Source organism: Pipistrellus hanaki (assembly GCF_964339955.1).
Source record: "Pipistrellus hanaki genome assembly, chromosome: 14".
NCBI classification, from domain to species: domain Eukaryota; kingdom Metazoa; phylum Chordata; class Mammalia; order Chiroptera; family Vespertilionidae; genus Pipistrellus; species Pipistrellus hanaki.
In genome coordinates this window covers 23480658-23499000 of record NC_140516.1, presented here as the reverse complement: position 1 = coordinate 23499000, position 18343 = coordinate 23480658, and the positions used below count along the sequence as shown (strand labels likewise).

Genomic DNA, 18343 nt, shown 5'->3' with positions numbered 1-18343 from the left:
AGAGAGTACTGAAGCCAGTGGAATGCCTTTAGGATGAAGTTTTATTTATCAGTGGCTTCCTCGCTTTTTTTTTTTTTTTTTGAGAGACAAAATATATCAACACTGCTGGCCTCAAAATAAGACTACTGACAGCTACCATTTATATAAAGTTGATGAGGTGCTTTGCAAGTATTCATTCTCACACCTCATGACCACACTATGGCTTATTATTGTGATTTCCAGATAGGGAGATGGGAACTCAGAAGGGTGATCACTGGCCCAAGGCCTCAAGCTTACAGAGAAAGCTTGCTCCTTCACTGGGTGGCCTCCACAGGCTGCAGGAGTCTCCATGATAACTCCCCAGAACACCTCTGACAGCACAGGGCCTTTTTCATTGTCACACGTGAGGAGCTCCTGATTTACAATGGCTGAACGACACCAGGAGAGGTCATTAGGATAATTCCAATGCTTTTCTCCAAACAGCAGACAGCCTTTGTGCTGGGGGTTGGCTTAGCAGCAGCTGCAGTTTGTTCTGGAGGCAGGGGGGTGGCCTAGTGACCTCTCTGGTCCTGGCCATCCCAGCTTGTGATTCTAGGATTCTGTTTCCCTACTTGGGGATGCAAATGCAGGCTCCTGGGTCACAATGGGAGTGCTCAGATTTCTGGTGTGAGCAACCCTTTCCAAAAGTTAGCCATTGTTTTCTGTATTTCTTTTTAAAGTTTGGAGAGTTGCTGAGATAAACAAAGCAAGCCTCTTAGGACAATCAACTTGATGGGGTGTCCCCATATTTTTTCTTAAAAAAAAAAGGGGGGGGGGATGGTTAAAAATACTTGCAAAACTGAACAAAAATGCTTGCTCACCTCTAGGCTAAAGTTAGAAGTGTTTGAATAAAATTTTCATTTCTTTTCCAACTGAGCATGTAAAAAGATGAAGATACAGGGTCTCTGAGGTACAACTTTCTCTGCTCTAGAGAGTGCTCCCTCTTTTGGAGATAAGGCCAGCATCTGACACTAACCCAGGGGCTTCCACTAGACCAGTGGTTGGCAAACTGCGGCTAGTGAGCCAATTGCGGCTCTGTTGACTAATGGGTTTGCTGACCACTGGTCTATACTTTCTTCTGGGGTACTGGAGGGCCACTGCATGGCTAAAAGCATGGGCCTAAAAGTTTTTATGCACAGAACATGTGTTTAGAATATTCTTTAATGAATATAAAGATAGGTATGTGTGTGTCTGTGATAAGTGGAGTCCTCTAAACCAGTGGTAGGCAAACTCATTAGTCAATAGAGCGGCAAACCACGGTTTGCGAGCTGCATGTGGCTCGAGAGCCACAGTTTCCTGACCACTGCACTAGACCTAAGCACTCTGAGAGATGTGTTCAGAGGAGTAACCATTTGCTTTATTACTGTTTCCATACTGTTGACAAACCTCAGAGAAGGCAAGTTAGGGCAGAGCCACAAGGAGAGTCACAGCTTAAGCCTTTAGGGCCAGAGCTGAGCTTAGGACATTAGTGACTGAAGACACATTTCACTGTCCTAAACTTTGGAAAGACAGGTTCAGTCCCTCTTATATATGCCTTTGATAATACGCCTGGAGACATCTATTACCAACTACAGCTGATCATGTTTTCGGGGCAGAGGAGAGCTCCGGGGGTGAAAGGATAGACATGGAAAGCTCATTCGTAACAAGTGACCGCTAATCAATGCTCCTCACAATTGCAGATTGAAGAAGAGGGTGACCTGACACACAGACACTGCCTAAGGAATATTTCACAGGAGGAATTAAAGCAGCAAAGTCATCTGGCTAATAAAACACTTCATACAAATACACACTTTATACAAATACACACGCGCGCTCATGAACACTCACTTAGGCTTTTTGGAAGGCACGTACCTCACTGTTGGCGCTTTCCACGAATGACCCCCCGAACATGGCAGCCATCCACTGGCAGCTACAGATCAGCAGCGGTTTGTGGGCACTGATGGCTCCATCATCCAGCTTAAATGTCACATCTGCCCAGGGATGGAGGAAACACCACCATGAGCCAGCCTCATTGAGAGTTGCACCCATATTCATCCATCTACGTCTCTTGTCCTCTCTCTTCCATAGCTTTACCGAGTGGTTTTGTGTCCCGCCCGTGGCACACCCAATTCCCTCCATGTTCTCCAAGGATTAAGGAGTAAGCATTTACACACAGTGTCACAACACAACTCAGAACCATAAGGACATATAAAAGAGGAATATTTTTTCTTCCCTATTATGAACAATTTCAAAAAATTACAAGTGGTAAGAATAATACAATAATTCATTTATCACACTTAATATTTGCCGTGTTTGCTTCAGCTATATGTGTACATATTACTTTTTATATAGAGAGACTTTTTTTTAACAGATAGCATTACACTTCATTCCTACTATATCGAGTTTCTAAAAATAAGAACATTCTCCTAGATAATCATTACTTCTAAGAAAATTAAAAATAATTCCCTAATATCATCTCCTATCTGGTTCATATTAAAAATTTTCTAATTATCCATAAACTGTATTTTATAGCTTTTTTTCCCCTTAAACAGAATTCACTTGAGGCTTCCCCGCTGTATTTGTTCATTATGCTTCTGCAGTAAGGAGAGCGTGATTTCATGAACTTTACTTAAGGCCCACTGTTTAATCTGCTGCAGCTTTGAACATTTTTCCCCCATTAACTTTCAAGACTGCTTTTATATCATGATGGTCAATGTTTGGAGTAAATATTACTCATAAGTTTTAAAATTTATGAACAGACTCAGTAACCACTTACTACATGTATATATCTTGGCAGGCATTATGAAAGATAAAGATACAAATGAAGTATACATATTATCAGAAGCTAGGAAGCCAAAATCACACACACACACACACACACACACACACACACACACAGAGGACAACTGCAAAACAAAAATAGTACAAGATAGAAGACAGTACAAACATGGGTATGTAACCCATCTTGGATATAGGCCACCAGTGTGCTTAAGCAATTATGTAAGGACACCGAGGACAGATATGCTTAGTTGTCAAAGACAAAGGAGGAACAAGAAAAGAGTGTGAGAACAAAAAAGAAAAAGAGGGGGTGGGAAGAGATGAGGCATCCCTGATGGGAATGCAGGGGGTTACCAAAATTGCCTCAAGGATTTCAGTGCCTCAGGACAAGAAGTCTTTGATTTTGGTTATGAATCATTGCTGAAGGGCCAGCAGGGAACAGAGTTGCTCAGGAAGGAATCCTGAAGGAGAACTGTGAGCATCAAGCTGACTGGCTCAGGCTCAGGGGTAACCTGACCCATCCTTGGAAGCACTGTGATACCCTGGCACTTTAGGGGACAGCTTGGGTTCAAATCCCGGGTCTGCCTTTATTACCTGTGTAACCATGGGCAAATTACCTAATTGTCTGTGTCCCTCAATTACCCTATCTGAAAAAATATAGCTAATAATATTTAGCACTTAAGTCTGATATGAGATAAATAAGTAAATACATGTAACTTAGGCATGTGGGAAAACAAATACTCATCCATGCTAGGGGCAGTCATGTTTTCCCCCCCGTTCATGTCTGACTAAGGTTTGATAAAACACAACAAAGGAGTCTGCGACTTGGCCACTGGCCCTGCTCACCTGAGAACGTCCCCTTGCTAAGACACTCTTTTATGCGATTGGCCTTCCTGACGTGAAACGCTTTCGTAATCTCCTGGTTCATGAAGGCTTCGTTGTTCATGATGTTTTCCACCATCATCCTCAAGTCAAACATCTCCAGGATCTCCGCGATCTGAGCCAGGCCCACCAAGTCCTTCTCCTTTTCATCCAGTTGCCCCGTGTAAAGAAACTGGAGCAGGGTCCGAAAAGGGCCCGACTGGACCGATGAGTCCATCCTGACCACGGTCACGGGGCCCAACCGCTTTGAAATGGGATTGACTTGCATTTCCTTGTGCATGCCAATAAACCCCTTACTCCAGCCTGCCAGTGCCTGTGTCTCCGGGATCGAGCCCTCGGCTTCCAGCTGGAGAATCTCCTGCTGGGATAGGTTCAGGCTGGGGGACTCCCCCTGGTCAGCCTGAGGGGTCCTTGGGGTACCCTCCTCCAGCTCCTCATCTGGGTCAACAACACTCCATGCCTGCTCCTGGACATCCCGGCTCTGCTTCTCCTTCTCACAAGTAACTTCACTCCCGTTTGGAGTTTCTTCACATTCCATTAGAAAAAGATCATAAAATTTGGAAGAGGAGGTAGCGAGGTAAATTCGGTGTGCAAAGATGTGCTCCTGGTCCTGGAGGACGAACAGGACGTCGGCACACAGAGGATTGTCCAGTAAACAGGCAGCTTCGCTTGTCCCCGTGGAGGGACACTCTGGGACCTTGATGACCGGTGGGGGCGCTTTTGGAGGTAGGAACGGTGCCTGAAGTAAAGGTTTCTGAACTTTCTTGAGGTGGGATTTCCAGAACTGCAAGTGCCGGCGGGAAATCAGCGCGGCCCGGATTGCGTTGTCAAACACGTCCTTGATTCCAAACTGATCAAAGACGCTCGTCTCGTAGTATGGGATGCCCAATTCCTTTGCAACCTCTCGGCCTTTCTCAGGGGGCAGGATATCTCCTCTCTTTATGGGCCTGGAATAGAATAAACATTATTATCGGCTTTATTTTAGAAAAATAAATATAGTAGGCAGGGTCTACCTAAGGTCCCAACTGAATCATAATTTAAAATTCTTCTCAAGCTTTTATTTTAAAGAAATATATATATATTTTTTTATTGATTTCAGAGAGGAAGAGGAAGAGGGAGAAAGAGACAGAAACATAAATGCTGAGAGAGAATCATCAATTGGTTGTCTCCTGCATGTCCCCCACTGAGGATAGGGCCCTCAACCTGGTCATGTGCTTGACCAAAATCAAACCATGACCTTCAGGTGCATAGATTGATGTTCAACCACTGAGCCCCACTGGCTGGGCCTACTAAAGCTTTTAAAAAGGCTCTTGAAAAAAAATATATTGCCAACCCATCTTTAAAATACAAAGGACTTATGATTATAGGGGGAAAATGCTTTCAGTAGTAACCACAATAACTGAAGTACCAGCAATTTACTAACTATTTGATCTTGGGAAAGTTACTTAATCTCTTTAAGCCTTGGTTCTCCAAACTCTAAAAGAGAAATAATAATAATGAGTACCTATATCTTCAAAGACTGTTGAGAGGTTTAAATGAGATAATATGCTTAGCAAAGTACCTGGTCCATTATGCTTGATAAATGTTAATGGTTATCATCCTGACCACCTTCATCATCTTCATCGTCATCATCACTAAAGTTTGCTTTATAACTTTAAAATGAGTCCATATTCATCTGAGCCTCACCAAACCTTATAGGAATTATTTTCATTCTACATTCTAAAGAAACCGAGGCAGAGAGTTTAAAGGATTTGCCTAAAGTCACATTTGCAAATTGCTGAGAGACCTCTACTAAGCAATTAAGAGTCTAGAACTCCCTAGTTCTAAGCTAGTTAAATGGTCCCCATCCAAAAGCTCATTACGTTCTCAGTAATTAGATTTGTAAATCTTTCACATCTTTCCCTTCTTTTCTCTTTCACCCTCTTGAGTCAGGACCACATCACCTTTTTGCCTAGACAAGTGCATTAGGCTCTCTCACTCCCTCTTCCCCCATCCCTTCCTCCTTTCCACTCTCTCTCTAAAAATCAATGGAGAAAAATATACTCAAGTAAGGATTAACAAAAAAATATATATTTATTTTTCTTCTGGTTCCACAAAGTTCCTGAAAAAACATTTTTTTTTTTTTTCATTCTGGTTCAACAAAGTTCTACATCCTTTGGGCTGGCACATGACACCAATTTGCAATCTAATCAAACCCAGGGAGGCCAAACCTTTGGAAGCAGTGTGATGGAATAGTTCTGTGATTATAGCATAACCACAGCAAAGACACAGATGGATTCCAGAACATAGGTAAGATGTGATCTGTTATAAATGCATACTTGATTTTGAGACACACTATTAGAATTTATCTTCCTACATAAACATTTGGCTTTCAAGACCAAAGGTAATGTGAGTGGCAGGCACTAGTCTTAGGGGAAATAAGATAATAGTAGGCAGAATTTGGATTTGAAGACCTGGATTGAAAAACTGAGAATCAACTGTAGGGTGCTGCAAAAGTGGAAGGGACGTATAATAAAGAAAGTGGAACATCAAGGTTTGTTTCTGTGGGCATTTTGTGCTCCTTATCCTGGGACTGACTGGAAGATCACTAACTTATGACACTTTTCAAGGTTAAGCTCAAATATCACCTCCTTTATACAACCTCATTACTGCTCTGTAGAAGGGCTTGTCCCCTCCCTGTCCTCTAGAGCTCCCTAACTCTCCCCCAGTCCTCCACATGTCCATGGTTATAAGGCCTGATCATCTTAATCTATTCTTTTATACAGGAAGTTCTGAGGCCCAGGCAGTCTTTTATTCACTATAAGTCCTCTATATGGCTTCTAATACTCAACTCAGAGGCCATCTATTTAAGAACAGAATGACTGTGAAAATTTTACATGAAATGTTTTCAGAAAATGTATCCAAAATGTACCCAAACATCAGAAATTATTTAAATAAAATAACATTTGCTTTTGTTGTGAGAGCATAAAAAATTGTATCCAGATAAATTTTTGTAACAAGCACATTAGCAAATATTGAAGGAAGGTATTAATATCAACATTTTGATATGCTCTTCAGAAAAAAATGCACTTACATAAAACACATAAAATTATTTTTGTAAAGGGAATATTGAAGGAACATAGGTTTTTAAAAACTTATTGCCACCCCCCCCAAATTAATATCCACATTTAAAAATTCTCCTTCAGCCGAAACCGGTTTGGCTCAGTGGATAGAGTGTCGGCCTGCGGACTGAAAGTTCCCGGGTTCGATTCCGGTCAAGGGCACGTACTTTGGTTGCGGGCACACCCCCAGTGGGGGGTGTGCAGGAGGCAGCTAGTCGACGTTTCTCTCTCATTGATGTTTCTAACTCTCTATCCCTCTCAATTCCTCTCTGTGTAAAATCAATAAAATATATTTAAAAAATAAAAATAAAAATTCTCCTTCAAGTTGATTTTTAAACTTGTGACACATTAAAATATAGCCACTAGAAACATTTAAAAAGATGTTGTTTTGCAACTATAGATCCATATGATTTTTAAAGCCGGACACTGTCATTTTGGGAATGAAATACTCTTAGAAGTTGGATTGAGGAAAATGAGATTATAAACCTTGGACTTGCATATTTGTATAAACCTGATGATCCTGGGTCCAAAATTGTGCTGATCACTCTGTTATTTAACTTTATTATAATCATAATTTCAAGAAAGACATTATGAGTACCTAACATTTTGTTTAATACTTTACAAATTTCAAAGCACTGTTCTCTCCACAATGTCATAATTACAGAATTCACTTCAAGCACTGGCCAACCATTTAGTGAAATGGGTTTCTACCGAAGGGGTGATATCACTGAGAGAAGGGTTGGGACACGCCCCCTCATACTGAATAAGCGGAGTGAAAGAGTTTGGCTGGTTGAAGGGGTCCTAAGACTGTGAGAGAACAGAATGCCAGGCTGCAGAGACAGCTACAAGCTTTACAGTTTAATTTGGCCAGCACAGAGAAACACCGGGTCCCTTGGCTTACCTTGCTAAAGGGCGTCGGGCTCGATTAACAGCTTCAAGATCAGCATAGCGGAGATCTAGCTGGCAGCCAACCAGGACAACAGGTGTGCGGGGGCAAAAGTGCTTGATTTCTTGATACCACATGGTTTTCACATGATTTAGGGAGTTGGGATTAGCAATAGAAAAGCAGAGGACCACAACATCAGACCTAAAAGGGAATAAAAAAACAACAACAACACTGCATCACCTTTTCACTTTTTTCTTTTATCATTAAAGTTCCTCCCCACTCCCATCCATCTAATGCCAATGATCATGTCATAATAAAATAAAAAAAAAGAGAGAGAGAGATTAGATATTAAACTACATCTTGGAGTCATGCAAAGAGCCTGATAAGCCCCCACAGTGCAGCACCAGCACAGCCCAAGTTCATGTCCACATTGCACTGCAGAATGTCTATGCATTGACAAGTTTCCAGTGATGCTATTCTATAGTATAGATGGTGACTCAAGCTTGACTCAGTCCTGGAACCACAACATGCTGAACTATTTCTGTTCATCACAAGAAATAGTTTCAAGATAATAGAAAACAATACAAACTACCTTTTAGCAGTTAAAACATAAAGGTGGTGATGACTCAACCCAATGAGATAAAGCAAAGAATTTAAACAATACTGAAAACAAAACAGGTATTTACTGTACAGAGCCGCAAATGCTCATAAGGATTTCTACCTTCTTCCCACTTCAGCACATGAGTGGAGAGCACAACCACTTATCTGGTTCTGAATTTGCAGGGATTTTGACTCTTTACCAGGTATAAGCTAAGAAGGTAGTGCTCAACATGAAAATAGCAAGAGTTACATGGATGGATAATAAGATGAGAAAATGTTGGAAGCGGATTTCTTAATATTATTTATGAAACATAGCAGGTAGATGGGGAAAAGAAAAATTGCTTTATAGTCAATTTTGACATAAAGATCTTTCATTTTTATATAACAACTTACCATTCTAGAAGCCAAAGAACTGTTTTACAAGACAGTTGTTCCATTATGGTGTTTGACAGATAGTTGCTAAAAGGTATCTTTAAGAAGAATTATAAACTATCATTCTGGGTTGAAACAGGCTCAATGATGACTTTGAGAACATTGAGGCAGAAGAGGATAGGAATAGGAAAACTTATGCCCAAGGATTCAAGATTATCTTGCAGCTAAATTCAGAAATAAACTCTTATAATTTTATTAGATGCTAATTTATTGCCTTTATTGTTATATAATGAGAAGGATCAAGTTGATTAATCAAAATACCATATTTAATTTTTAATTATTTTAGCTCAAAATAAATAAAGGAAAATTTATATATGTTGGAAATTAGAAAGGAATTAGTACAAAGAGCAGGAGCTAACATTCCATGGGGACCTGAAACAAACATATATTGAAAGTCTGCCTCTAATATTTACCACCTGAGCAGAAAATTCAAGGGTCCAGAATTCAGTAAAATAACAGGATACAAAATAGATATCCAGAAATCAATTGCATTTTTATATACTAATTATGAACTATCAAAAGGGAAACTAAAACAACAATCTCATTCACAATTGCTTAAAAAAATACTAGGAATAAATTTAATCAAAACACCTTCTTTTAAATCATTAATGAGCTTCCCCCCCTACATATAAATAAAGACAAAAAATATATCCATGCAACCATAAAATTTCTAAAAATAATCATTTGCAAGGTATAAAACTGCAGAGTGCTTACATTAAATGTAAATCACAAGTTAACTCTCTCTCTCCATTTATATATATATATAAATTTTTCTCTATGTTTGCTCTGATTTATATATATATATATATACATAAATATATATAATTTATATATATATACATAAATATATATAACAAAAATACATATATATTTATGTGTATATATATATAAATCAGAGCAAATATAGAGAAAAATGCTGAGATTAAAATATTTATAAATCACAAAAGAAGACCTAGGACTCAAAGTAGATAAATGTATTAATCTGTATGTGTAGTGTCCTTGAAATAAATATATTTTCAAAGATTCTTGGATACAGGGAAATATGTGTAAAATATTCATAAATATATAAATGAAAGGGAAGCATGTCTTGTTTTTGGGGTTCTGATTTATTAGAATATTCTGTGCAGTCTTACTTTTAATCAGCATAAATAACAGTACCCAGTAAAGCCAAGAGTGCTTTGAATTTTACATTTTTTTAGGAGCTAAGTTTTCTATTATTCATAATCCTATTTATATCGGATATCTTATATAGCTCTGCTGTAAGCTTCATCCTGATCATAAAATAAAGCCAACATGAATTTTGGCAGTGTGAGAATAATATGGCAATATCCGAGGTTCAATTTTATAGAGAAAGAATTGAGGAAATGTATTTAGCACTTAAAAGTGGAATAATATGTATTTGTATAAAATTGTTCTAATTGGCGCCTTCTCTTTCCATATTAAGGTATGTGACTATAAAGGAAATCATTCTCAGGGCTTAATTTGTGACAGACATGTAGCTAAATGTCAATTCCGTTATCTAATTTTATGATACAGCATGTGATATTTTGAAATCAGAGTTAGCTCTGTTGCCAAGGTTACCATGATAACACTCATGCTGCTGAACACATACTAGTTACTCTCCAAATGACCTGTAAACAAGTACAGACAGGACCCTGGGGGTTGGAAAAAAAAATTGAATCTCCTGATGATAGCAGCACAATGCCATCATACAATACAAGTCCGGAGGGTCCAACTTCTAACTGTGTCCCATCAATATTTCAATGTATGACATGCTGTTGGAAAGCTAGAAATATAATTCTGTGCTCTGTAAATATTTGTCTCAAAAAGAATGATAGTTAAAGAGAAGAGATTATGCTGAGAGGAATGCTACATCTGAAGCTAAAATAATTTACTGAGTCTAAATTCTACTTGTATCCTTAAAATAAAAATATTTCCTCCCTCTTTAATGTACATCCATGAGAATCTGTCCCCATGCTTTTTATATTGAAAGCAGTTAAAATATCATCTTTGCTTAAATGTATTCAGTTTAACCCTTGCTTATCTAAATATAAATGCAAATGAAGAAAACATTGTGTACAGATGATACAGAATCCTATTCCTTAGGCTGCAATACGAATGCAGTACTCGAAACCTGATTTTAACCAAGAAACTGAATGAATCAATGAATATAATAATAGGGCCACAGGAAGATGCTGCTTTAACACATTCCTCCTTATCTCCACATTCTCTTCTAATTCCTCATTCTCAACACATCAGTATCCTCTGTGACACACACACCTATACAATCAAGTAACTATTTTGAGAATACCATTTATTCCCTCTGCTTTTTTGAACCATTTTTCAAAGTAGTCAATGAAGGCACAAAACCTACAGTGAAGAATATCTCCAGCTTTAGGCAGAATTCCAAGGAACTAAGATATTAAATAACCTTTAATCAAACCATTCATTTCCATGTGGAGACTGTTCAATGTCTACACAAGCTCATGTTTAAAAATGCCATTCCTACAAAGGATAAAGAGAAAAAGGCAGCTTTTAGCGTGTTTACTTCTATTGGAGCTAACATTCCATGGGGACCTGGAACTGAAACTGTTATTATTATTTTTTTTACTTTGAAGAACTGAGTTTAAAAATAATTGGGAGGGGGTGGTGTGATGAGGACATTCTCACATATTAAGCAGCAGGATTAGCCTGGAAATGACCTCAGCGTTCCTATTACAGCTGTAAAAAAAACCTGAGAGGATTTAAATGGAGTCCTACAGCTATTTGGAATAGAATGAATAAGAATTTGAGAATACAGAGTCAAAGCACAAAGTAGACAAAACTCTAAACTCCAGAAGTTGAATATTGAGAAGGGGGTAGAAAGAAATTTGGTTTATTTACTTATTTATTTCTGTGATTGGGCCAAGTAACTGTATTAGAAAGCCAGGGTTACAAAGGATTCAAATGTATAGTCTCAGCTGCTTGCCTATGAATGTTTATTGTTTTGGAGAAAATGTGATTTCTTGTAACTAAGGGGAAATAGACATATAAAAGTTTCGCTAGGGTACTAACATGAAATAATACCCATGGAATAATGTTTTGATTAGTTAAGTAAAAAACAATCCAAAGTAAGTCTATATGTTTGAACATTGTGAATTTTCAGTTTCATGGAGGGGTAGCAGAATCAGAAAGAGGGAATGGTTGGGGAGGGAATCAGAAAGAGATCTAGTCATCCAAAAATCCTTGAGCTGATAAAGCCAACCTCAATCACATCAGTTTTTCTTTAGATGGTAAACAAACAAAAAAAGCATATTTTTTTCAGTGATCTTTTAAGTAGAACACTGGCCAAAAATAGCATGTGAAAAGATTGGCAAAGATATTTGGATAACATAAGGAGTGTGCATGAAAAGTTGGGACCAATCTTTGTTGGAAGATTAAAGGAAAAAAGTCTGAAAAAAGTGCATCTTATCCACATATCTTGGCCAGAGCTACACATTAAACAGCAAATGCCACACATGTTTTCAAGGCCTGTCTTTATAAAACTATTGTACAATCAAATACAGCAAACATAGTAGGAAAAGACCAGAGAAGCAATGAGAAGCTAAACTGCTTTTCCAACCAGAAATACCAAATTCATCCTTTGAAGAAGTGGTTGAAAAGGGTAGATAATCACTATCAAAAACTGGTTATTAGGAATGAGTTTCCTATTAGTAAGTTCGTTTCTACCCCAAAAGTGCTTCTCATGTTCCCTTTTCTAGGCCCACCATTGTCCAGTTAACTTATGCTTTTCTTATCTGGTTAAGTGAAAACGAATTCCTAAATTATTCTTTCTCTGAGAGCCTAAAACCAGGCCAATCTGATGGGCAATGTGAAGGACAGCAGAGTCCATGCAGTATACTAGACAGCTGTGGGAGGGGTAGCCAAACACTCTTTTCCATGGGCCAGTTCTGGTTGGGTGTCTTGAACTTGGTGACTAAAAGAAAGCTAACAATGATATTAACCTGAGTCTTGCCTGCAAGTGTGCCTTTTTAACAAACATTTTTAAGTCCTTTGTTCTATGGATCCTACCTCTTTACATCACTATTGCCTATTATTCTTTCTTTATTTTTTTCTTTTCTTTTTTAGTAGAGACATCCATACCCTTTATATGGATAGAGCTCATGATCACATCCTTTTCTTTGTCCCCTTTTGACAAAGACTCAAGTAAGAACCTCTGACCTCCACTTTTGGAACTTCAAACTTCTTCTTCCTCCAACCTCCCAAATAATCAAGGTAGGCTCTTTCCAGAAACATTTTCAAAACCAGTCATGTCAACAATGCACCTTTCATGCATATCGTCTGACAGCGCTATGCAGACAGACAGACCCAAACAGCACAAAACGGTTCGGAGCATGGCAGAGAAAAGAAATGTGTAACATGTGGCTCGAGGAAGTTTTAGTAGGGGAGCAGCCCGGTGGTGTATATGAGATGCGAGGGGTTGTCAGTGATGGTGAACATAACCACCTGGAGATGAATGGCTGTGTAAGCTCATACTCATGGAAGATGGAGAGGCCTGCAGGGGAACGCCTGGCAGGGCAGGACCATGCAGTGCCCTGGAGGTGAGCAGAGAAATCAAGTCAATACTTTACCAATAGCAGTGAGGCTTCTTAAGGACTGATGTTATGTGGGGAAAACTGTGAAAACACCCTGAAATATATTCAGATTTGGGAATGGTTAGCGTGTGCAACTATTTCTTCTAAGCCCATAACCGCACATTTGGTAGGAATCAGCGTTTTAAACCAGTCTTCCCCCACCCTCCAAAAATGGGACCAGAGCAATGCACACTCTTATGCAGGGAAGCATAGCCACACCCCAACCAATGCCACCAAACCCTAAGATAAATAATATGCAAGTCTTAAAAATGGTTGGTTTTACCATCATAGCACAGATATCACAGGGGGAAATGGCCCTGCCCTAGAAGGTTGTTGGTTATCATCCAATGGAAACTGGCTATTTTCCACTTGATATTCTATTTTCTATACTTCACAATCTATGCTTCATTTAGTATATTCTTACACCTCACACAATCATCAGAAAAAGTTGAATGCATGTGAAATTGAGTGAAGCACAAGTAATTTGTTAGAAGAAATAGGTTAAGCAATCTGATTTAACTCCTGGTCAATGGAAGCAGTCAGTATTGACTTAAAGAAGGCTTGCTTAACAGGAGAAGGTGAAATTGTGGTAATAAATGCCCTCCCTGCTCTACCTGTCAGTCTCATTTCTCTTTGGCTTCCCCTGAAGCTAAGTGACTAAGGAGCTTCCTTCCTACACTGTTAATGCTTTCTCCTGAGAGCAAGACTAGCTGTAAATAGAAGAAAGCCTCTGTATCAGCTAGAATGTCAGATGGGAGGTCTCTGGGATTAACCTCCCTGACAGTTCTGAAACAAACCCTCAAGATCATTCTACCTCAGTGCAAAAGGGAGTTAACCTCAGGTCTCTCAGCAATCCTCTTTGAATGGATAAAAGGTACAAGAAGTTATTAAGTCACTCTTCCAATACCAATAAGCAATCATTCAATCATTTATCCCAGAAATATTAACTGTTAATTTGCTGTGTACCAGGCAATCTTCTAGACATTGGGGCCCCAGCAATTAGTTAAGGACACAAATGACTGTCCTCGTTGTTCTTATCCTCCTCATACAGAGACAATGAGCAAAACAAGCAAACAAAAACAGTAAAATACATACAATATGTTAGGTAGTGACAAGTGCTAACAGAAAATAAAGCAGGAAATGGGGACAGAGATATTGGGGAGCAGAAGGTGCTACTGAAATGTGGCCATGGAAGGCCTTAGTGAGAAGGTGACATTTCAGTAAAGATAGGAGGAAGTGAGGGAGCTAACTCACTATCTTAAGGGAGAATATAGTGGAATAGGAAATGCTGGTGCAAAGGCCCTGAGGCAGAAGCACGCCTGGGATGTTTCCCGGAGGGCCGGGGGGAATACAGCGGGAGCTGAGCTGAGAGGCAATGCTGGGCAGAGGTAGGGAGAGCCTCAGGGCCTCTTCCTTCAAGTGAACTGATAGACCATTAGTTTTTGAGCAGAATGACATGATATAATCTGTTTTAAAAAGGTGAAAGATTTATGTGATCTGAAGAGAAACCAGAGTACTGTAATTTATGTTTTAAAAGGATCACCCACTATTATAATGAAAACTGACTAAATGGTGGTGGGGAGAGGGTTGCCAGCAGGGAGAAGGTAGGAGAAGGGGACCAGTTATGAGAGAATGCAGTGAGAGAAGGTGACTTTGGCCTGGGAGCAGATGGTAAGAAGTGGCTGCATTCTATGTATAAATGTGAAAGTAGAGCTAACAGGGTTTGCTGATGGACTAGGTGTAGGGTATGAACAAGAAGAGTTGAGAATGCTGCTTGAGTATTCACCCTGAGCCATTTTCTTCTCTGTTCTTCGTACTGACATCTTTAGTACAGCATTTCTAACACTGAATTGTAATTATTTATGGGCTGTCTTCACCACTATATTGTGAGTTTCATTTTTAGGGATTTTGTTGTGTTTCTATTAGTTTGTCTTCCATTGTACACAACACGGCATTTGTAACAAAAGAGCCCTTCAGTTACTGTTTATCAAATAAAAAGCCTTAGAGATATTGTAGGATAAAAAATATAGATGCCAGTATGTTTGCAGACTGAAAGTCTAAAAGAAATAAACATAGGCCTAAAATATTTTATAATTTTAATAAAGGATGAAAATAGAATGTGAGCTTATTCTCTTTCTTCAGACAATTATTGCTGAAAGACGGCAATATAATATCTCTGGTATACAGCAGAGATTAGTCAGGAAATGTCGTTTTTAAATTGTTTGAATTTATCTAAAAAACCCACTTACCCAATCTAATTGGAGACTTTCATAACACCAGAATAATGGATTAATGATCTCTTCCAGGAATTACATTATCTCCAGAAGCAAAGGAAATGTAAAGAAATAGGGAAGCTACTTTCAGAATTAATTCTGTGTTAGTAACATAGAATTAAGGCTTAAGGTAACACCTCCTATTTTACAGACCATCATTAAAAAAAAAAAGCCAAAAACCAAATTAAAAAAAAATCACTAAAATAGAAAGATAGCCAAGGTGATGAGTTTAAAAGAGAATTTGAAAATTTGCTTTATCCTTCTGTAATTCAATACTTTGTACTTCTGACTATGGTCTATGCACTACATGCTGGGGGCACATGAGTTCTGAGGAGAGAATGAAGTGATGGGATAATCATGGAAATCTAATGAAAGGCCAATATTAAAAGTTACTGATAGATTTTTGTTAAGATTCACTGAAAAAACATTTGTTGAAGTGTTTTGTAAACTATGAAGTACTAATTATTGTCAGATACATATGATTATGGGTTCAAAAGTCACCAAGGAAATATCTTCTATATTACAGCTAATCAGAAGAAAGAACATTCTCATCAGGAGATCTTTTCCTTTTTACTTACCAGCTCATTCATTTATGATATGGATTTACAGAAGGATGACAATAGAATTACCCTTTGAAGACACAGTAGCATTACTTAACAGTCTTTTATTTTACCTCCTACTTTAAAAGAAAAAATCTATATGGACTGAAATAGATTTCTTCATCAGAAAATTCCATCACAAACTGATGTTTTTTCTCCTTCCTCCATAAAGAAAATCTACTTAGGTAGATTTTACCCAAGTTGTCAAGCTTGTAGTTATTAAGTAATAATAGAAAAAAAGGTAAAAAAGAAGGCAAAACACAAGATGTGAATGTATTGAACAATGCATATGTCTTTTATTCTTTTTACCCATCTAGTGGCCTCATTATTCATATTTTTGTGGCATCTTTTGGGCTCATCAATGCTTTTCTGGGTTGATCCACAGACAACCCTTTCCCCAGCCATGGCCAGTGTTTGGGCAGCAGCAAGCATTCTTGTAGGTCTTTGAACACGAATGACCCCAGTCATCAATTAAGCCCTGTTGCTATCTCATCTGGCACTGCTTTTTCCCAAGGACAATTTCATCCTGGACACAGGGTTGAGTCTGGCACGGGAATTTGGCTCTTGGGATATTCAATCTTCTGGTTACAATACAAGATGTACCAGTTCAGAGCAGGAAGGACAGTGTGGGACAGCAGGCGGAGGAGGGCATGGAGTATGGCCCAGAAATATTTTCTGTGTTCCAGATGATTTGGCATCACTGAAACCTATGCTTTAGTATACAATCCATAAATTTCCATCACCTTAAATTTTATCAATTATTTATATGAATTTAGTCTAATGTATTTTTGTTTGTTTTGGAAACAAAGCAGTAATAATCCAACTTTAATTGTCCTCCTTAATGCCTCATCTTTGGGAAAATGAAATAATTACATATATAATGATTTTTAAAACGATTCTTATAAAGATCTTTGAAATGATACCCAGAGGAAACCAAGCTATAGTTGGAAAAGCATTAGCATTAATATAAGTAATTCTCTGTTTAGTAATAGTCATTCAAACAAGTCACTCCAAAAGAAATTTTCACATCCAAATATTGTAGGGGGGAAGGGGGACGGGGGGATGAAGAGAGGTTTGGGGTTGTGGCTGACTGTGCCTCCCTCCTTTTTCTCCTGGCTTCACAGCTGGTCTCTTCATTTACTAATTCATTGAAGAGAGGCCTGGCATCAGTGTTTTCCACCTTCCTAACCTTCATGTTGGCACAAGATTTGTTATTCTTATTTTAAAAGTTCAAATGTAAAATTCAATTTGTGAAATAATTTGGTTTTTGTTATTATATTTCTTCCTAAGTGCCTTAGAAAACCCTGGCTTGTATAACATCAATTGATAACATCCATGCACTCCAGCAACTAACATTCATTAAGCTCCTGCTGTGTACCAGGTTCAGGCACTGGGGACATAGAATAGAAAGATAAAAACTCTGTTCTAAACATAAAAGGAATGATAGGAAAAGGGGATGGGAAAAGAATATTAAAGAACAATTTCAAACAATGTGATAGTGGCTGTAATAGAGACTTGTGAAGGTATTGTATAGGAGCATAAAGGACAGATAATTCACCTGGATTCGGAAGGTGATAGGGATGAAGAGGACTTCTGGGATTTTGTGACCCTTGATCTAAATTCTTAGAATATTAGTGGTAATTAAGTAGGTAAAGAATAAACTGTAATTTTTCCATGTGGATGTAAAGCATGTTTGTGGGCAAGAGCAACAGAGGATGGGGAACCATAAATATCTTGTTATGCAGCCAGCAAGAGATGAGGCTGGAAAGGTAGGTTGGGACTCAACCAGAGAAACTAACAAGGGTAGAACCTCACACCTCTACCTAGGGCTTAATCCAGTGAGAGGACACTCCTGAGAGCTCCCCTCTGCACCCAATTCCCAGCCAGAGTGGCTGAGTCCCAAATGGAAGAGGTTGTTTGTATGCTCCCAGAGAACCACTGTATCCCCCAGTTCCAGAACAAACCCACTAGAAAAGACTAAATTGTTGCTATTTGATGGAGATTTGAAAACTTTCATGGAACGTGTTGTTCTCTATTTGGCTATCACAGGGTACCTGGTCAAAATAATTTCCTTAGAAAAAGATACACACATAACCACATCCAAAGACACACGCCACTTGGTCAGACTATAATCTTACATCTGAGCGCTCTGTCTTTTGGAAATAGGAACCAGCATGATTTG

General features: G+C 38.6%; 1 protein-coding gene across 8 annotated transcripts in view; it reads right to left on the bottom strand.

Annotated features, from left to right (window-relative positions):
* Nucleotides 1-18343, bottom strand: part of RHOBTB1 (Rho related BTB domain containing 1) — a 64520-nt gene that overhangs the window by 12514 nt on the left and 33663 nt on the right. For 7 of the 8 annotated variants that reach the window (XM_084903959.1, XM_084903954.1, XM_084903958.1 and 4 more), the window contains 3 exons: nucleotides 7660-7845; nucleotides 3622-4604; nucleotides 1870-1988 (listed from right to left, as the gene is read on the bottom strand). In XM_084903959.1, the coding sequence (XP_084760085.1) occupies nucleotides 1870-1988; nucleotides 3622-4604; nucleotides 7660-7845 (1288 nt within the window). The remainder of the gene's footprint in view (nucleotides 1-1869; nucleotides 1989-3621; nucleotides 4605-7659; nucleotides 7846-18343) is intronic. The other variant, XM_084903960.1, reaches the window with a different exon arrangement.